Genomic DNA, 22,560 nt, shown 5'->3' on the forward strand with positions numbered 1-22,560 from the left:
GGTTCAACGAAATATTTGCGCGCTGTTTCTGTTATCAAAGTTTTTTTTTTGGTGTGTGAACATACGTTATTATTATAACGACCATATTGAGCTTGCGATTTTGTTTTATGGTTTTACAGTTAATTACATAAAGGGGCCGACAATATATTATTGACACCGGTTGATAAGCGTTCCTTATTATTAACTTAACTTATAATTTATAAATAATTGATTTTTAAAAGCGAAAGTCATGTCGAGAGATTGGATTTAAGTAGATTGTATAGAATGTCGCACGCGTCTTTTTTCCGTAAAAGCTTTAAAATGAACATTTTGTGCACCTATAAAATGTTAGCGAAGTAAAGTCCATGGGTATTTAAATGACCATAAAAAATAATCTAATTCTATTTCGGGATGGAATAACTTACTTACTTACTTACTTAGGCGGGCACCACCCCTCGTTCACTCTTAATACTTTTAGATCAGACTCAATTGCATCTTTCCATCTAAGGCTTCAAAGGTATCAGATAGATTGTTCCGAATTGAGTTACAAACAAATTTTTTTTTTTTTTTAATCTATGGAGAACCTAATTATAAGCCACTTTGTCTCGTATCATATGCCAAAAAAAGTTAAAACTTTTTTATAAATCATTTTGAAAGTCACTGAAAACACGAAAATTCGAATCGAAATACAAACATTTTTGATGACATACTGTATTTCTATTCGAATTTTCGTGTTTTTAGTGACTTTCAAAATGATTTATAAAAAAAGTTTTAACTTTTTTTGGCATATGATGCGAGACAAAGTGTCTTATAATTAGGTTCTCCATCGATAAAAAATAAAAAAAAAATTTGTTTGTAACTCAATTCTGACCTTGGCTCTCACATGTGACAGGTTTTTTGGGGTAGCCAAGTTCCACCATCGCATTCCATAGTTTCCTCCGAAAAAACCCTGTCATATGCCGTTACAAAATCAACAAACAAATGGTGTAGAGCAACATTGAACTCTCTGTATTTCTCAGGGCCGTAGCCAGACTTCAAAATCTGAGTGCGCTAGGGGGGGGGCGCAAGGTCCAAAAAAATTATTTTGTATGTGAAAAATTAAAAAAAAAATGAAAAAATGACTTCGCTAGGAGGGGCGTCGCCCCCCCCTGCGCCCCATCTAGATACGGCCCTGGCATTTCTCCATGATCTGCCTGATGCTCAACAACCGGTCTGTTGTTGAGCGATCGTTGCGGAATCCACCCTGGTATTATCCAGTTGTTGGTTCCGAATACGCCATGAGACGCTGCCGTAAAATATCCGCAAATGTTTTGTACGCTGTGTTCAATAGATTAATTCCTCTGTAGTTGCTACATTCCAATTTGTCACACTTCTTATACACTGGACAAATGATTCCGAGTTCCCATTCTTCTGTTGTTACTGTTTGACTCGGGATGGAATAAAGTGAGGATTCAGGCCCGGACTGGCCATATGGTGAATTCGGGGAATTCCCGATGGGCCTTTTGGATTTTTGTATGGGAATTTTTAATTTGTGGGCCTTTTTAAATTGAGTTGCATGGAGCCCCCGATGGGCTTTTTCGAGCCAGTCCGGTACTGTGAGGATTAAAACTCAATCGATAAATTTGAATCATCGAACTGCATTTTTTTTTGTAGATTACTATGACTATAAAAGCACCGGTAAAAGAATGTCCTACAAATTATCGTAGTAGATATTCGGAAAGAAAAAACTTCGTAGAAATGCAGAATATTTCGAAAAGACTTCAACGAACGTTAGGTACGAAACGGTCTCGTAGAGACGTTTTATTAATGTTCTAATCATTTAACGGCTAGCTGGTTCTACGAAACCAACCAAATTTCTTTAGATTGAGTCACAGAGCTGAATATAGGAAACTTTTTTTTTTAAACTAATATATAAAAAGATTTCATTACTTCTAAGAAATTTTTCGGTTAAGACAATCGTGGGACTAGTATACACATTTAAAACATTTTTATTGCACTCTCGTACATTGTTGTTCACCGGTTTATTTAATTTAATTTTTTCTCACCTAGTCAGTAATATTTATTAAAAGCGACACCGTTCACACATATATCCTATGAAATAACATGATACTCACAGAGATAGAGAGAGGCAGAGAGAGACAGAGAGAGAATAAGAGCTTCAATTAATTTTTTCAGCATTTATTTGAATTTGTGGAAGTGTCTGAAATTCACAATAATAATTTTTTAAATTAATTTCTGTTACAGGTAACCAAACGAAGAAGAATTGTTGCCCGAGTACAATGTCGAAACATAAAAAGTGAATGCCCAAAGGCTACATGCGACGAACCTGTACAGCTGCCGGGAAGATGTTGCAAAGTGTGTCCGGGAGACTTATACAGTAAGTAAATAAAATGATACACATTTTTGTGGTATTTTTTAGAATGTCGAGTTTAACCATTCTTCGAATTGCATATTATCATGAAGCCTTGCAGAAACGGCTAAAGCTAAAATCGAAGTGGTCAATGATACTATTTGTAGCAAACTGCAAACAGTTGAAACAGTCCTTTAATAGATGAAACGATTATACCGTGATACGCTTTGTAAAAGGTTAATTGAAAACACTTATGACTCAGCCGGGCACGTTCGGATATACAACATTATTAAAATGTGAAAAGAGAAAATCTGTGTTAATTCACTCTACATTTTTCATTTAAAATAGAAGAAAAATCAACAAAAATTTATGTATTTAACAACAGAAATACAACACGCTTTTCAGAATATTGCTCGTCTCTCAGATAATTTTAATTATTATAGACAACATAGCCTACATTTTCATTCAATTTATATGGCTGTAATTATATGTTTTTATTAATTAAATTTCTGTTGGCCACAATATGTCAAATTACCACCGAAGACCTCTATTATAACAAAATGTACGCACTAACTGTATGCATTATACATTATACTATACAATAATGTCATGTGTATACTATTCATACATGAATCGGTTATAAATGCTGACTTATAGGGTGGCTATACGGGAAATAAAATGTGAGACGATTCGGTTCATTTGCATTGACTAAATTTTCAAATAAACGCAGGTCGCACAATAATTTTCTCAATTTCGCTAGTTGATTGCAACAATAGGTTGAATTTTCTGTTTTTGCATCTCTTTTTTTTTCTATCATTCTTTGTAGCCACTATTGTTACGTTTTGATTGTGATGCCATGTATGATCGATTTTCATTCCAAATTTAGTCACACGTTCAAACATTTTCCTACTTTCTGATGTGTGAATAATAAGGCTCGGAACAGGTCAGGTTTACCTGAACCTGACCTGAAAATACCTGAAACCTGATCAGACCTGAACCTGATTTGATAAATTTTGGAATGACCTGAAACCTGAAAAGCCTGAATCTCAAAAACCTGGCCTGACCTGACCTGACCTGATATTTTACTTCTCTCATACAGGTGTTCCAAATATAGTGTACAGCCCCCAGGTATTTCAAGAGATGATGGTAAAGAGCTGACAGTATGACTTTGATACCATGGTTGGAGATCACTCCTGTCCCGTGACTAACACAGTTTAAACCAAAATATCTCGAAATCCATTGATCGTTTCTTAGAGCATGTTTGGTTCATTCGAAAGCGGTTCACTAGTATATCATATAAAGTTCCATGTATGTTGCTCTAAGAAAAGTCCTACCGATAGCGAGCTACTTCAAGACCTTATTTCGTTCTTCACTAGATAGATCATGGAATTAGCCATATGTGTCTTGAGTCATGGATAATTTTGTGAAAATTATAAGTCGTTACCAATTACATATCTGAGGCAACGCACGTTGCACATTGAAGAAACCATCGTCGACAAAGTAAAAAAATTAGAGAAACGACTGGTTCGCTGAAGTCCATTCTCGCGATGAAAACAATATGGCGAGACAAGTCCTGTCGATAGGCGGGGCTGACACAAGAAATAAAATGTGTGACCCTTAACATGATCAGCGGAAATGCATCTCGTCAGTAATGGTTTAAATTAAACATTTAACGCTGGCTCTGAAAGTCACAATGACCAAAAAAGCAGGAAAGATTTTGCAGACAATAGTCGTATGCAAAAGTAAAGTGAAGAAGAAGTCGTTACCAAAATTATTCCATGAAACCCAATTTTAGATTTATTAGGTTGGGACGATCCGTGGAGGATCTCAAAACACCGATCTGTCGATCCTTTGTTTCCTTTACCAGTCATCACGTAAATCATTGTGGCTTTCCTATTGCCGCTAGGAAGAAGGCTGTCTATAACGTTAGGTCCTATTGCGGCAATTTCTGAAGGAGCTACCTCATAGTCTCCAAGTATCCTGTGACTTAGTTGAACAAATTTGGGATAACCGGATGTTATATGTGCAACCGTTTCGTCTTCTAGATCGCAGGAACTTGTTCATGTGCCGAATCACCCTGCAATGTCCGGTGTAACCCAATTACTCTGCTTTTAAGCTTCTATTACAAAACTTAAGGATATTTCTTCAGTGTCGTAGAAACAGATCAAACGGGTCGAACAGGTAAGGTCAGGTAAAATCAGGTTTGATAAAATCAGGGTCAGGTCAGGTTTGTTTTTTTTACTTGACCTGACCTGACCTGATATTTCAGGTTAACCTTATTTCTGACCGAGGACGACCTATTCCTAGCCTTAAATACTTTCATTCCGTTTTAACGGAGTTTTGCAATGCAAATTGAAACAAATTTTCGATTAACAATTGTTAATTGATTCAAATTCGAATTTCTTTTATCATCTGAAGATCAGTGTCCAAATCCTTATCTCTTATCTGCAATGTAGTAGAATTATATGATCAATCAATCATTTTTCAACGGGAATTTCAATCGATGCTCTTTTTGCATTTTTAATCATAAGGTCGCTTAAATGTTCATCTGTTCCTATTTTAGTCCTGATTCGGAAAGTTGATGGTTTATTAATTATCCTTAGCAGTAATTTTTGATTGACATGCAACGGTAGACAAAGTTTTTCAATTTTTTTTTTCTGTCTCACTCTTTTCTTTTTCGTGCAAATGCAATTTGTGGACACCCTAATAATAGTGACTACAAAATTGTATGTGAACAAAGTGTGTTATGAAAAAGAGCAAATTATAAACTGGCTGTTTTCCAAAATTTACACTTCCTGCGTGAAACAGAAAATGTCTCGGAAAATATTAAAACACATTAACTGAATCGTTTTGGTGTGTTGAGGAGATATATTCTCCCGTCTTTTAACAAAGCCAAACTGAAAATAGATGTGCTAAAATTGTATATAAAAAAAATACACATAAACACATATACTTGCATGATAAATGAAAATCTTTTTTAATAAATAAAACAGAAAAACACGAACGAAAAAAAAGTGTGAAAACACATTTTTTATACACACAATATTGTTGGTTGTATATACTTTTTCTTGTTGTATCACATATACAACACACTATATATATTAATGGTTGTTGTTACATTCAACTATCTACGTAGGATATAATATACTTTGGGAACATAAAAAATATGTGATGATATTTTAAGTAAACACCATTAATAATTGTTTAATTTGTTTGATGAAATAATAGTTGAAAGGATCCTTATTACTAATTCTAGTTCGGTTCGGCGTACCGCTATATACTATACATTTTTTTCGTCGTTGTCTTCTTCTTCTTCTTTCTCTTGTCACGGTGACAATTCTTTTCGGTGGTAGGGCCCCCCGATTTAACAACAAAGCTTTAACAAAAAGAAGAAGAGAAAAAAATAATCCTATCGTGTCGGAGTGACTTCAAAACGATATCTAGTCAGTTGTCACACATACAGGACAGTGGTGTGACTTAGAACAATTTTTGTTATCGCTGTTGAGAATTTTACATCGTCTCTTATCTTTGATTGCCGGTTGGCCGATGTTGTTTGTAGCAACATTGGTTCCCTGTACATGCAGTTCCAGTAACCGCTGTCTTAGACTACCGTTGAGACATAAACACATTGCTTAGGGCTGTCGCCCGTTTAACGTTCCAGTTTATTCTGATCTAATTGTTCGTACAGCAGCTCTATTTAAGAGTGATATCGCCAAAACTTGAACCAATTTGAAAACAATGGTTCGGCGATCCAGGCAAGCTATAGCTCGTTTGAATCGTCTTTCAATTCTAAGAAATAGGGATCTTTTAGTTTTTCTGTTAGTTTCCCATTTTCGGAGTGAACACGTGAAAAGTCATAGCATGTCAAGGGGTGGTGAAAACAGTTTTTTTGTGATAGCTCAAGATAGACTTGTTTCTAAAAGTTGAAAATTTGTAGGAATTACAGTCAATAAATGGTCACTCAAGATGTAATTTGTGCTTCACAAGAGGTCACACAATATGGAAATGTGTGTAAAATAACGTTTTTTATATGTAAACGAACGCTGCGCATCTCTGCTTTACAATAAACCTATATTCGTAGCAAGCAATTGAGTTTCTGTTCATTTTGCGAAGTAAAAGAAATTCTACGAAGAAGGAGGAAAGCAACATTTTCAAGACCAATGATCGCGCGGTTCAGGACAATTTCGAGCTGAACATGTAATTTTGAGTTAGTTTATTTCATTCCCATCGCTCCAGCCTGTTTGAAGACCAAAAACAAGTTGAAAACACTGAAAAATATGGGTCTCCTGGAGCGACATTTTACTTCAACTAACTTTATGGCTTGCAACAGAACTTATCTGGGGTTTTTTATACGTGGAATGAAAGAGGGTAAGTCCAGCTACAACACCCTTTAGTCAGTTCCGCGGATAAATTCTGTTGCAAGCCAGTAGCACTGACCAAACATTGACCATATTTTGAGTCATAAGTCTAGAACGGGTGGCGGCCCATACCGATGATTATACTCTTTATGAAGGTCTGTCAAAGGCCTATATTCCTACAAATTTTCTACTTTTAGAAACATGTCTATCTTGAGCTATCACAAAAAAACTGTTTTCACCACCCCTTGACATGCTATGACTTTTCAAGAGTTCACTCCGAAAATGGGAAACTAACAGAAAAACTAAAAGATCCCTATTTCTTAGAATTGAAAGACGATTCTAACGAGCTATAGCTTGCCTGGATCGCCGAACCATTGTATTTATGTTCACCAAAATTGGTTCAAGTTTTGGCGATATCACTCTTAAACAACTTTCTGAGCCTACTCGATCGACTTTAATTTAATTGACTTCTTTGATGTTTCATTTCTGTAATACGATTTCTACGATTTTCTGTAATAACTTTTAATTTTGACTTCGGCAATTGCCTAAAATCGATGGTATTTCTACGGTATTTTACGACCATTTTTATGGTAAAGTGGTACACCCGTGTTACATATCACCCATATAATACACGGGTGTACCACTTTACCATGAAAATTGTCGTAAAATACTATCGATTTCAGGCAATTACCGAAGACAATTAAAAGTTACTTTAACAGAAAATCGTTGTTGCCGAAAACTAAAAACATTCAGACAATTAAAAAACGAGTCGATGTTTTTGAACGACATTCACACAAAAATCTAAAATGTTCTAAGGCAGCGACAATAAAAATTGTTCTAAGGTTACACACCCCTGTGATATAATATGATCAATGAACCAAGATGCAATTTTCGAGTTTTCTTGCTCAATGTATAATGCACCTACTGCACTATCGGATCGTTGCAGCTTATGTACATATGCATATGCATATAAAAAGTGTATTTTTGCACACAAACTCTGTGTTTTACATACATAGTCTGTCCGATAGGTATGTTACATTAACTGTACAGTGTACACACATTTTTCGTCTGTACTTTCATATTATTAGTATGTATTGTACATGCAACGTATGTAATGCAAGTATGTGCGAATTTATTATGAGTTCAATGAAAAATTAATTGAAGTTGATTAAATTTCTATGAGTTCACGTTGTACAGAATTTTCGTCGTTGATTGTGCGAAGTAGTGGAATATTTTATTTTAGTTGGACGACAGTTTGTTATGTAATGTATGTAATGCACGCCGAATATGGACAGCAGACGTGGGGCATGGCGGTTCTTTTTTGTCGATCCATTTTTTTGGGTGTTTCTTATTCTTAGACTTTAGACAATTTCTAATTTCGAATTTGAGTATAAATTTCAACGGAGGAGATAATGGAATTGAGTGATTACAATTCCGAGATAACGAATTTTATCGCCGCGTTAAGTCCATTAAACAATAGCATATCCATTCGAAAGTTATAAGTAAACTTGAAGTAGCGAAATTAAGATTACTGCGGAATTTATTGCTAAATGCATTCTACAGTTCTTTACTCGTTGATTGATTATGGCCGCCAAATGTTGTTTGATGGGTTAAATGAAGTGAATATTAAATTTGTAATGTGGAACGAAGAAGTAGTAGAAAAAAGGTCGCCGGTAAATCGTTGCTGATTAGATTATTAAATGAAAATAGTCGAAGATAGATTACATTATAGACTGTCAAACCCACTTTTTTTTCACGTAATTAAAATTTTACTTCTCAGTGTTTTATTTGACTATGATGTGGTCAATGTATAATAAATCATAATTTCAGCGCGATTTCAGTGTAGGCGCACATTGACGATATGGAAAATAATTATCGACACGATGTGTGTGCTGATTTTAAATTTTATTTATTTTTTCTTTATTTATTTTTTTCGATCGTTTATTCGCGATTAAATTACCAACGATGGCACTTCTAAACCGGACACATTTTAATTTAGTGTCAACAGTTGTAAATATTAATTCATTCATTGCATACACACACACACACGCACTCTCTATACATTTGCATACATTTTCCGAACTATAAATCATATAAGATGAAACATGCAATATGCGAAAGTGTCTCTATTTATAATTGGACCGACCATCTATCGGTCGGGACCATATACAAATAAATGTTTTGAGAATTTATCGATGACACATGTTTTTCCATAAAATAATCATTTCGGAGACATTGGGAAACAATTGATTAAATCCAACATTCAATAATTGTTTTATTTTCTAACTACAGCCGCGATTAGACAGTAAATTCACAAGTGGTAAACACTTATTTTCAAGTAAATTGTAAATATCGATCAACAATAATATTGGCGACAAAATTCGCGGTTCATTTCTATTTTAACTGTTTGTATATTTATATACTTAACAGGCAAGCCTTACCCAATGTATGTGTATGGGTTATAACATACGATGATATTCCAGTACTTTTAATCAAAATTGATAGAATGTATGTTATAACAAAACATAGTTCGATTTCAATCAAACAATTTCCTTATTACACAAAACGGCGCAGTATATCTAAAACTCTATATAGTCTGTAAACTATACAGAGAGACAGAGGAAAAAAAGTCATCAAAACAATTTTTCAAAAAAATGTAAACAATTTTTTTTATCAATATCAGCTTTATATATGTATACGAATGTCTTGGGATATAGATACATATATACCTATTATTTCAAACCAGATAACCCATTTATCGTTGGCACACTATTTTCTGTATTTTGTTTTTCTTCATTTTATTTCATTTTCAAATATAAGCAAAAAAAAAAATGAATTAAAAAGCAGTAAGTATTATCTTAAAAATATAATAAAACCGCGTGCGTCGATCTATGCGCAACATCTCTTACTTTTTTGTTTACTATTCATAAGCGTCAGGGCGACATGACTAATATTAGTTTATATTGTAGTCGCGACAGCGAAATAAATTCAAATTCAAAGTGGGCTTGCCATATATATACATATAACTGTGTGGATATACTGAATTTAATAAGCTTTCACATATTTATACACTTTTATAATATATTTGCTCACATCACTTCCATATTATCTCTCATAGTCTGTATATCTGTATATCTGGACGTACGTTCATATATGCATATAATATAATATTTATACGTACGTAACGTACGTATACATTAGACAGTACATGCGTTACCTATCGATGTAATTTTACATGTGTGATAGATTAGTGATGCAAAGATAAAAATAATATTATTTATTATTTCATATGCTGAAGCATATATATTTTCTATAATCAATATGGCTTATGAGAGAGAAAAAAAGAATTTTTAAATAATCATTTTTTTTACCTTGGATCAGTTCATTGTCAGACAGATTAGGGGGGCGTATGGAAAGTGGGTATGACTAATAATTTGGAAAAACGAAAGAAGAACCAACCAACGAAAAAAAAAAACAAATATCTATCTTAACATTGACCACAACGAAAAATAAATCTAAAAACGTACAACGATTGAATGGTGAGATATTGGTAAATGTTTTTTTTTTTGGATTAATTGCTGATCCAATCAATGAGCAACATTTTTGGCATACACATTATTTGAGGTTTCATACTACACTAAGGACTGAGGCGACAGCGCGACGATATGTCAAAATGTTCTCTGATAACTCTCGCCTGTTCCAGTTGCGTTGTATCTGAGTGTCGTCATTACGATAACGAATTAATTCCATTAAAAATTGTCTCTCAAAATCCGAGTTTTGACAATTTTAACCAAACAATAATTATCTCACACGGTCGAGAGATTGATGAGGTATCTTTCCAATCAAAGATAATGATCCCTAAATACATGTTAAGAGTGATATCGCCAAATCTTCAGGTGATTGGAGAACAAGCGGTTTATTTATATGTGCAACGATAGTGAGTGAGGCCAGCTACAACACCCCATACTAAGTTCCGTGGAACATCGAAGCTGCAGAGAAGGCGGACTCTCCGAACATTCACTATATTTTTAGTCGTAACTCTCGTGGATCTACTAGCACCAAGTGGTGCGTAAACTCTACCTGTAGGTCTTTCCAAGGCCGATATTCGTACAACATTACAACAATTTAAAACAATTCTTTCTTGAGTTATTTCCGAAAATCTGTTTTCGGTACCCTCTGACATGTCTTCACTTTTGAAGGCTTTTCACAGAAAACTAATTTTTTCTAGAAAAAGTGAAAGATACGTGTTTCTTAGAATTGAACGACGAATCCAACGAGCTATCACTCATTAAAATCGGAGACTGCTTGTTCCCAGAGTTACCTGAAGATTTGGCGATATCACTCTTAAGAGGATCTTTACGCGAATTACTGGCAAACTTTGATATGATGATCAAAGGCTAATCAGATGCTAAGTCAAATTTGCGCCTTTTTTTACTAACATCTGCTATGATGATAAATCTTGACTTACACTGAGCTGAGAAAAATGGAACGGGTTGTATAAAATTGAATGGCACAGGATGGATGGATGGATAGGTTGACTATCATGATCTTGTTTTGGTTGATATTTTGACTGTCCTCTTGATTGTTTCTTTAAACAAAAGTCGAACATTGATTTCGTTAGGCGCAGCTTTTTTCCACAATCATCCCGCTTTTATTGCATAACCGTAAAGTACAAAATGTTTTTTTTTTTCGAAAAATGTCAATGAGGGTACAATTAAATTCAGTTTGAACAGGGCCAATAAACACTTTCCAAAGAATTTTCGAAATAACAAAAATAATAATAAAAATAAGAAAAATATAAACACATTCCGAGAACCTATCTTTCATTAGTTTTGTTGTTATTATACGATCTTCACACTTTTACACAATAACCTAGGGACTCTCCTACCTTAAAAAAATAAAGAAGAGAAGAAAAAAACCATCCTAATGTTTGACTTTAACAAAGCATTTTTGATGAATTACAATAAAAGATTTATTTTCATTATTTTGTTTATGAAAAACGAATATTATTCTTCATTCATACGTTTTTCGGTCTTTTTTTGTGCATTAATTTGAGAAAGAATTTTTGAAATTCTTTTCGAATGCAACATATATGTTTGTATAAATGCAATACATATCTTTGAGATTGGAATAACACACGTCTGGTGTGGCGGCGTTGTTTGTACAATACACAAAAAACGCACCTTTTTTGTCAAAGAATGAAAAAAAAAGAAGATTAAAACAGGAAATAGCAAGGAAACGTTGTCTAAGAAGGAAACTCATTCAAATTTTTTTTTTGTGGTGAGCAAGGTGTGAAACTAATTCGTATTAGAGAAACAGGTAAATTTCGGACAAAATAGGCTAATTCGCTGAATTTTTACGAATTTTTAAGAAGCATAAACACTAGGAATTCACAATTAGATTAGGTAAACCAGCTTTCCGGAGTTATTCCGACATGATTAGCTACGTTTATATTACCATAAATTTTTCTCAGTTTCGGTGTTCAATCTTTGACAGTGTGGGAATTGTAACTGGAATTGTGATTTGAGAAATTTAAATTTGCAAAAAGGGTTACCGAGTCAGGATGTTGAACAAAATATTGTTGAGTTGCTGTTTTGTATAAGCTGTCTGTAAAAGTGCATGCTATGTACCATTTTTGCCAAGATACATCACGTTTACTAAAATCCAATATGGCCGCCGGTAGCCATTTTGTTAGGAGACCGGAAGTAGTTGTGACGATTTACATTCGTTAATACCTTTTTATAACACAAAAAAATTCATGAAATTCGGTCAAAATTTACTCGAGATATTGACAAAATACACCACGTTCACTGTACTGCCGAGTAGCCGGATATGAGCTCACTCCAAGGGACCTAGCTCACGCTCTGGTCAACCAAATTTCATAATTTTTTTCCCTGATTGGTACGTTCAATACCTATCTAATAAAGCAAAAACAGTCGAGATCCGTTCAAATTTGGCCGACCTACAAGCAAAAACTGCTTCGCGCCCTGTACCTGGTTCACATCAAGGGCTCGAACTCACGAGTCGGTCATCCAATTTCCATAGACTTTTTTTTTGTCGATTGGTATTGTAAATACCTCTCATTTGACATATCACTTACAAGTGTAGCGTTTAAAATGCCGTAGATATCTTCGAAAAACCCTAAAACACTTATTGGGCCCCAGCTCAGGAGTGGTCGACCGGAATATGCCCATTTTCATATAGGGTCTTGCCTTTGTCTTGTCTTTACTCAAGTTATCGTGTACACAGACATTTTTTTTATTGTGGATTCGTCATCTATAATCATAGACCCTTACCTTTGCCCTTACCGTCTGCTTCGAATTCCACATGTTACAAACGGCATGGTGTTCTTATAAGCCCCCAGTACTTTGTACGGGGCTAAAAATTTCACTGTACAGAGCCTATTTCAAATACCATTTCGCATTTGTCAGAGTTTTCATACGAAGCTAAAAATTGAAACAAAATTCAAGACAACGTTTTAGGAAAATATTTTTTGGAACAGATGCCCTGAACATTATTGAATTACCAATCGAAATTGATGAATTGATCTGAACAATCTCATATTTCTTCTATTGTTAGTTTGTCAATAATGAGTAAACGAATTCAATGAAATTCTTGTCTTTTTCCAACGAGAAACTACCAAAATTCCTCTACCATTCCACTGAAACATTCATACTGTCGGACGTTGTTGCGTTCAATTGGCTTGAATATACGGGTGTATGAGAAGTTACAATATATATATATATACCAAATATGACACTATATTACTGCTGTAATTCACGTGGACTATGTTACGATATTATATTCCTTATAACCCTGTGCTTCTTTAATACACAACCAACCATAAATGTCCATACAAAATGTAAATCACATCTTCGTGGAATAATTCTCATTTCACTAATAAAATTCATTTCAAATGGCATACAAAACGGAGAGGTTTAACAGAAAATAAAACCATATCGACATTATGCACAAAACTTAGTTATTCCATTATTTGTGTTGTTTGCAACAAATATACCGCTTTGTGCATAAAATGCTTTGGAACAAGTATTTAAGCATTATTGCCATAAACCAGACTCGTCAGACAGTTCGATATCTATTCCTGGGACCTTGTTTTATCCAAATCTGTTCATCGCGCCCTTGAATGCTACTTTTAGCTTATACATTGGCAGCCATATAATATTGCTTTATGGAATATGCCACTATTGATACATAATGTTTTGTTTTCTCTTAGAGTCTATGCTTAAAACAATGCCAAATATGTATTTATTCATTTTCATTGCTTTGTGGTGTGCGCGAGAGAAGTTTCATATATTGTATTTAACATGAAATGCAATCGATTTTAAGATGTGATTTAAATTCTTTATACCCGCATCACGTGTTAACCGAACGAATGTTATCAAGATTTTGGAACAGTTTTTGTGGCTCTTGTGCAGTGAGCAAGAGGTGCAGAAAGTTGTCTTTTGTTGTTCTCGTTTCTATTTCTTTTCCTTTTTTCATTTTGTTTTTTTTTTTACGGTTTTCAGAATCGATTCAGTCCGATGATACTTATGATTTTAGGTTGCTGTTGAAAGTGCGATATATTTATGAGCACATTGAATAGCGGTTTAGTGGGGGCGTCCATAGGAAGAATGGAAATTTGTCGGTATTTTCCAGTAAAGTAATACATCACAATTGAGTCCGTTGGGATCAAAAGTAGGTCTATTTCATCTGTCAAAGTGACGTTTTAAACGTCAAACATTAGAAACTCTGTAAAACGGTCGGTAATTTCGTTAATTCTTCCTTATTTTTTAAAAAATCCAATTAGTGAAAAACAATTTAAGAAAAATCAACGAAATTACTAACAACTTAAAAGATTTCTTATGTTTGACGTTTAAAACGTCACTTTGACAGATGGAATAGACCTCCTTTTGATCCCAACGGACTCAATTCACTTCACGTTCGAGCGATTTTCGAGCGATTGGAAATTGTTGAGTATGATGAAATTCGAGGTTAATCACACTCTCATTTCGACAACTTCCTATGCGATAAGATCGGATATCTAGCAGCTCTACTCGAAACTGAGGATAATACTGTTGTTGTCGAAAATTTTAGATGCTTTCGATTCTTCTTCGGTGCGACTACGAATAACTTTGAAAATAAACACAAATATTTAGGGCATCCAGCCCGTTTCACTGTTGTATTTATTCTGATTTTTAAGAACCTCGGCCCACTCCGTCTACTTTCATTTTAAAGAGAATACTCGATCACCCGTAGAATTCACAACAGTTGTATTCATGCAAATAGTGTATACGTGAGAGTATCGCCATCAAATCATTACTTCTTCACCAATCGCATATGTTTATCAGTTTAATTTACTCAACGGCTGAGGAGCTTTACCTCACGTTGTTGTCAAAGAAACAAAAATGATTGAAATGGTGCTAATTGTATTTGCTGACTTCAGTTTCGGCTCGGATGTACAACTTTTTTTTGCAGACTAATTGTGTGTTATCCGAGGATCGAAATTTGTGAGTTGAATAATTTTGTCATACGAATAGTTAAATGCAGAACGGGGACGTGTCAATTTAGTGATTTATAAGAAAAATGAAATAAAATGTTTTTGATGCTTCTGGCACAGATAGATCTCTTTCCTCTTTTCGATTGATAATCCCAAAAATGTACTACTTACATTGTGAGATACACACACGATGGTGTCGATTTTTTCACATTTGTCAGAGATTGTAAAATCTAAATTTACATCAATTTTTTTTTTAAATCAACAAAATAATCATTCATGGAATTTATTGTCAAAAATCTGGTATATGACTGAATGCCCGAGCATTTTTTTCTTCGTCATATTAAAAAAGAAAAAAATGGCAATAACGTTTTCGAATTGAAAATAATTGTTGAAAATTCCATCTCAGTAAATCTGTATCTCAGACAAAACACATTATATGAACTAAATACAACCAGAAAAAAAACGAGACTTTATTTTTAACGACACAATATAAAAATTAAATAAAATTTCATTTAAGAAGAAGCAAAAAAAAATCAAAAGGTTAAAAGTTTCCATCAAATAAATTATCCAATTACATTGCGCGTCGGTTTGGTTATCAAATTGTTGTTGTTTAATCACATTAAATACAAAATAATCATTTAAAAATAAATTTTCGATCGTAAAACAAAAAGTGTTAGAATGAAAATGTCTTCGAAAATATTCATTAATTTTATTTAAAAATCTATAAAAATTAACGAACGACATTTAATTTATTGCTGAAAACGCGTGCGTTTTAATTTTATACGTTTTTTATTATATGAAAATACTCTTTCAATATTGTTTGAATGATAAACTAATTCGTTGGTCCTCTTTTTAAATTTTTGTCTTTTTTTTTCGAGAAAAAAAAAAGTTTTGAGCAGAAGAAAAATATTCAGAAAATTATGTAACATTTTCCATTAAAAATATTTTCAGACCCAGACATCATTCAAGACATCCCATCTCCAGTTACTCAAGAAGAGGAAGAACGAAACATGAAACGTAAGTCAAAATGATGTTCATAATAAAAACTTTATACGAATTCCATTTACCATACACGGACATCTTTTATACACGTTGTACACTGGTTTTTTGTTGAATATAACATCAACTGACGATTTTCACTTCCGAATTTGAGAAGAAAAAATGCAAAAAAAATCTGCAATGTCTCATGTACTGTTCTGTATGGTAATGGTATTTTCGCCAGGAAAAGAGTTAAGTTTTAATTTAAATGTTTCATTTTTATTTTACTCAATATCAACAGATTTTGGCGCACTCCTAACTGGTCGAACATCATACTTCCTGAAACGTGAAGAAGTAAAATCCGTTTATTCCACCAATAATCCGTTGAACATCGTCGCAACCGGACGATTCACGTTCCACAAAAAGAACCTGTACTATTCATTCTACACGTCCGATAAGATTATGCGACCGCGTATGATTCAATTTATGGATGAAACCGGTCACATTTTGGAAGAGCACAGTCTGGTTATACCGCAGAGTGGTCCGTTCAGTGTCTATCAGAATTCGACTGGTAAAATATGTGGCGTTTGGCGACGCGTTCCAAGGGATTACCGAAAACTATTGAAGGATGAACTCCTAAATGTTGTACTGTTGTGGGGTGGAGATTATCAAGCTGAGCTTGCACTTGCCGGCAAAATTTCAAAGTATCCAGCCCTATCAACCGAACTGTTTAGTTCTTTATTGGAGCCGGCATCCGACACAAGTCCGCAGCAGATGTCTGGCAGTGGAGGTACAGCAATTGTTTCAACCAGCAGCGGATCGACATCATCTATTCACATGACATTGGTGGTGAATGGCCTGTTCGGACACGATGAAATTGCTGACGTACCGCTGAACATTCGGTTGGAATCCGTGGAAAAGAAACAAGTTATTCTCGAGGATGTTGTTAAAGTGAAGAAACCCGCACATGATTACAACATCATCGAATTCTCATCACCAGTGTCCACTCATGATCTGCGATTGTTGACTCGTGGTAAATTAGTACTGACGATTGAATCTCGAAAAAATCCGTCGTTGAAAGTTCAAGGAAATATCGTGACGAGAGTGTCGTGTGAATTGTTTCAGACATTACTCGCTCCCCATAACATTGAATCGAAAACAAGAAGCAGTGGCTTAGCCTGGCTGTATCTAAACAAAGACGGTTCATTGGTTTACAACATACACACGGACGATTTGAATTTGCAGGAAAGTCCTCTGATTACACTGCTCGATGATCGAGTAAAACGTAAAACTGAACTAGAAGATCTGACTTCATCATTGAGCTTTGACAACGCGGTTGGTATCATTGATCGATTAGGACCACGTGTCTTAGAGCCACTGTACTCCGAAAATTTAGCTATCAACGTAGCTACACGAAACGACGAGAGTCTCATTAGAGGTCGACTTATTTCGCGACCAGTCGCCGATGCAAGAGATTCAGTCGAACCAATTCTACTCAAACGTATTGATCCAAACACTCCGGCCCATTTAATCGGAATGGCTTGGTTAGCTGTTGACAATCAGTGTTCGTTGCACTACGAAATTACGTTGAATGGATTCCTAAGCCACCAACAGAAATTCCAATTGCTATTGGAAGAAATTCCAATCGAAGCACCAGGAGCACCGATTTCGCGGAAAATTTTAGAAGATTTTTCGGGCCACTACTCCGAAGGATTCGTTCTTGGAATGACATCGTATGAATTAGCCAAACTAGAAACCAGCGTTTGTTATCTGGAAATCCGATCGCAAGATCGTGGCGAAGTGCTACTGAGAGGAAAGCTTAAAGCTACGAAAATACCCAGTCAATGCTTCCCCATATACACGGACAACAATGTGCAAAGCGTATTCAGTCCGAACGATCACAACGACAATCATCTACCGGCCATCGACACAAAATGTTATCACTCCAATCGATTCTATGATGAGGGTGAACAATGGAAGAGCGGTTTGGAGGAATGCACCATGTGCTCTTGCGTTCACGGCCGAGTCAAGTGTGAAGCATTCAAATGTCCGCCATTGAATTGTAAAGCAGAAGATCAGAGAACACGAACAGGCGAGTGCTGTCCATCGTGTTTGAGTAAGTTACAACGAAAGCAATCTGTTCTATTAGCATACTAAATAAACTTACTTTTGCAGGCTCAAATGCTATTACGGAATTAACTAACACATCGTCAAGCCGCGGTTGTCACCTGGGCGATCAATTCCACTCGGCCGGTTCATCGTGGCATCCGTATTTACCACCAAATGGCTACGACACATGCGCTGTTTGCACTTGTGATCCGATGACACTAGAAATTCAATGTGACCGAGTGCAATGTCCGTCGCTCAATTGTTCCGAGAAAGTCGCATTTAGACCAGACAAAAAAGCTTGTTGCAAGAAATGCCCTAATGTAAGTGCAAACCCGTTGCTGTAAGACGCTTTTTCTCTACAATGTTTTTTTTTCAGGTCAAGCAGTCCGATACTGACAAAACGCCTTCCGATATGCTTCGTGATCAGGGATCGAAAAAGGGGACACTCAAATCAACCGAAGAAATTATGGCAAATGGAGGATGCAATGTGGCTCAAACGATATACGAAAATGGTCAGGAATGGCATCCCGTTTTACCGTCACATGGCGAACAGAAGTGTATTAAGTGTCGCTGCAAAGTAAGTCAATTTTCAGTTTTTCTTTAGTTTTTTACTTGCCATATTTGGAGTAATTCGGTGAGGCGACATAACTACACGGTCAATATCGTCAGGAACGATATTATCGTTTTTTAGACGATAGTATCGTCTAAAAAACGATAGTATCGTTTTTTGGACGATAGTATCGTTTTTTAGACGATAGTATCGTTTTTTAGACGATAGTATCGTTTTTTAGACGATACTATCGTCTAAAAAACGATAATATCGTCTAAAAAAATTTCATCCAAGACGATAATATCGTCTAAAATTATAAATTTTAAAATATTTTCAGGACGATATTATCGTTTTCTTGACGATATTATCGTTTAAAAAAACGATAATATCGTTTTTAAACGATAATATCGTTTTTTTGGACGATACTATCGTTTTTTTGATGATACTATCGTCTAAAAAACGATATTATCGTTCAAAAAACGATAATATCGTTTTTTTGACGATAATATCGTCCTGGATGAAAATATCCGCTGGACGATATTATCGTTATTTTCTTTTTCTGAACAAATTTATCGTTATTTTGGACGATATTATCGTCCTGGTCGATAATTTTTGGGACGATAATATCGTTTTTAATTTATTAATTTTTTTAAATTTGAGACGATAATATCGTCCAGGATGATAATATCGTTTTTAATTTATTTAAAATAAAAATTCTAGACGATAATATCGTCCTGGGCGATATTATCGTTCTGGATGGTTGTTGAAGACGAAACACAAAATCTTGTAGATAAACACCTTTTTATAGACGGCAAATATATATTAAAAATTGGTTCATTTGGTTCCGTAAATTTAAATTTTATAATAGAAAAATTACACAGACTAATTATGAGACGATGCGAGAAAAAAAAATTAACTCCTAAGTTCCGACACCGTTCCGGCGCCCGGCTCGCATTGCGGCCCTCCGCTTCGCTCCGGGGCAACGGGCCGGCTCGCTCGGCGTGTTAAAACGCTTTTTATGTACAATCTAAGTTGGTATTCATTTCGTAAAAAGATGAATTATTTAGGGACGAACTAAACGCCTTTTTTAAACACTGATGTGCAGGTGATTTCCTCTGACAATTGTTTTTCGATATTTTGGAAGAGAATTCGGTTCTTGCTGCACCTCTGAGTAAAATTAAGTCCTGGACAATATTACCACCCAAAACTAAACGATAATATCGTCCTGGGCGATATTATCGTTTTTTTAAACGATAGTATCGTGCTGGACGATATTATCATTTAAGAAAACGATAATATCGCCCAGGACGATATTATCGTTTTGGACGATATTATCGTACAGAAAACGAAAATATCCATTAGATTTTCTAGAACGGTAATATCGTCCAGAAAACGATAGTATCGTTTTCTGAACGATAATATCGTCCAGAAAACGATACTATCGTTCAGACAATATTTTAGAATTTTCCAATTTAGACGATATTATCGTCCTGGATGAAAATTTTTTGGACGATAATATCGTTTTTTTGGACGATACTATCGTCTAAAAACGATATTATCGTTTTTTAGACGATAATATCGTTTTTTAGATGATAGTATAGTCCAAAAAAACGATAATATCGTTCCTAACGATATTGACGGTGTCGAAATGTCCCGCCACCAGTAATTCGGGAGAGTGTTGTTGTGTGGCTTGTACGCAGTGATAGCCAATAGACTAACGCATTTTGTTTTTCCTTTGTTTCCAGGATACAAACATAACATGTGACCGAAAACGCTGTACCCGATCGATTTGCAACAATCGCGTTTCGGGTAAACGGCGCGGTAATACCAATGCCCAGAATCACGAAATCGACGAATGTTGCTCCAGTCAATGCCGACGATCACGAAGACATCAAAACCAGAAACGATTTCACAGAGAATATAGCGAAAGACAATCGAATCCGAACAAGAGCTGAACATTTTCACCGTATTTTTATTAATTAAATAATTATTTTTTTCTTTCTGTTCAATAGAAGCCACGCTGAATAAGATATAAGATTTTTAAACTTAAAAGAAACAAAAACAAAATTAACAAAAGAAAATTAATAAAAAAAAAAGAGAAATCAATCGATTAACGTGAGTGAGGGACGAAAGTAAGAGAGGGAGAGAGAGAGAGAGGCGAATGAAATGTAGAACATTTTTGTTGTTGTCGCAAGGACTATTCTACTTGTGAGAAATATAATGAAAATAATAAATCAACAATAAAATTTGAAGGAAAAAACAAATTGTTTTTAAGAAATCAAAAGTCGGTGCTTTTAAAGTGGAACAGTCTGACATTTCTCCGTGTCTATTCCTTTGTCAAATGTCAGACTGTACAATTTTGAAAACGCACGATTTTACCGAGGTTCAGAAAGAACATGAAGACAGTGGAGGCAGTGGCACTTAAATTTTCTAGTGGCGTCCCCACGAACTTAAAAGAACACTAAATGGAAAATGTCCACAACCGTTCAAAGAGCCACTAATTAATTTAAAAAAATGGGACCTAATATCATTGTTTTACCTTAAAGCCATGATGACTCATTTCTGTTCAAATGCAAAAAAAAATGTAGAAGTTGAGCCATCCTGGCTTTATAGTAAGAATGTCCCGGACAAAAACACCTAGTTCTATCAGCTTCTTTGGGTGCCAATTACCTTCGTAGATGTCCTAAAGGGTTTTTTTTTAGAACCTTGACTTTCACAGTGAAAAGAAATTTAAAATGAAAAATTAATCAACGGAATATGATTAAAGCACAGGGCTAAACAGAGTCATTTATACATAGCTTTAAATCTATTAATTTAGTGTAAAACGTTTCATCGTGTACTTTAATTGTGTGTGCTTTTTATCAAGAAGTTTGTGGCAAAAAAGAATTGAAAGAAGAAAAAACCATGAAGGATTTTCAGTAAAGTTTATGAAATGGAAGAGAAACAAAATCATTATTTATTCAGAGCGAAACGATTTAGCGAAGTTGTTGGAAAACGAAGAAGGAAAAATAGAAAATGTAGGCGGAGAAAGAGAGAGTATAATGAATGTAAATAGCAACAAATATCTGATGTAAGATGTATACAGAAATGCTAACAAAGTTTTTTTATTATTATTCATTAAGGATAATTATACTGATTGAAAAGGATAGAGGAAAATAACACACACACACACACACAAACACACAAAATTGTTAAATCAAAATATGAACGCAGTGTAAAACATAAAAACATAAGAAATAAAATTAGAGACAAGAAAAATGAAGTTACATGTCAACAAGCTTTAAATTAACGAACAATAATTTGATGTAAAAGCAAAGTTCAATTAAAAACAAAAACAAAACAAGAAAAACCAAAACCGAAAATTAAACAAAAGTTTAAGTGGAAATTCGATTTATTCTCAGTGTTCGGTTTAATCCAATTTGTCACCGACTCGACTCAATAAATTCAACATTTTCTATATTTAAAACACAATCCTTGTCCTGTGTGCTCCCTCAGTAAAAGGAATAAAAAAAAAATCATTCTGTGGTCTGGATGCCTGTTACACAGAATAGGGTGGAAGTCGTCGAACACGGTGACGTTTTTTTTTATTTTGTTAAAAAAAGAAAATTAGAAAGGTGAAAACTGCGATTTGATTTTCACGTGGAAAATTTCGATTTTCATTCAAAGAAAATGTGTCAAGTTTTCTACGACAAAACCAAAACGAATCATCGATTCACCACTTACAGCACTATAGTTACAT

At 34.7% G+C, this 22,560-nt stretch overlaps 1 protein-coding gene across 2 annotated transcripts in view; it reads left to right on the forward strand.

The window, feature by feature from the left end:
• Nucleotides 1-22,326, forward strand: part of LOC119067757 (dorsal-ventral patterning protein Sog) — a 77,764-nt gene extending 55,438 nt beyond the window's left edge. For both annotated transcript variants that reach the window (XM_037170889.1, XM_037170890.1), the window contains exons 3-8: nt 2,224-2,356; nt 16,136-16,201; nt 16,464-18,278; nt 18,338-18,591; nt 18,648-18,848; nt 20,567-22,326. In XM_037170889.1, coding sequence (XP_037026784.1) covers nt 2,224-2,356; nt 16,136-16,201; nt 16,464-18,278; nt 18,338-18,591; nt 18,648-18,848; nt 20,567-20,776 — 2,679 coding nt within the window. In that variant the 3' untranslated portion in view covers nt 20,777-22,326. The remainder of the gene's footprint in view (nt 1-2,223; nt 2,357-16,135; nt 16,202-16,463; nt 18,279-18,337; nt 18,592-18,647; nt 18,849-20,566) is intronic.
• The last annotated feature ends 234 nt before the right edge of the window (nt 22,327-22,560 follow it).

This window comes from Bradysia coprophila (genome assembly GCF_014529535.1).
Source record: "Bradysia coprophila strain Holo2 chromosome X unlocalized genomic scaffold, BU_Bcop_v1 contig_128, whole genome shotgun sequence".
In the NCBI taxonomy this organism is placed as follows: Eukaryota; Metazoa; Arthropoda; class Insecta; order Diptera; family Sciaridae; genus Bradysia; species Bradysia coprophila.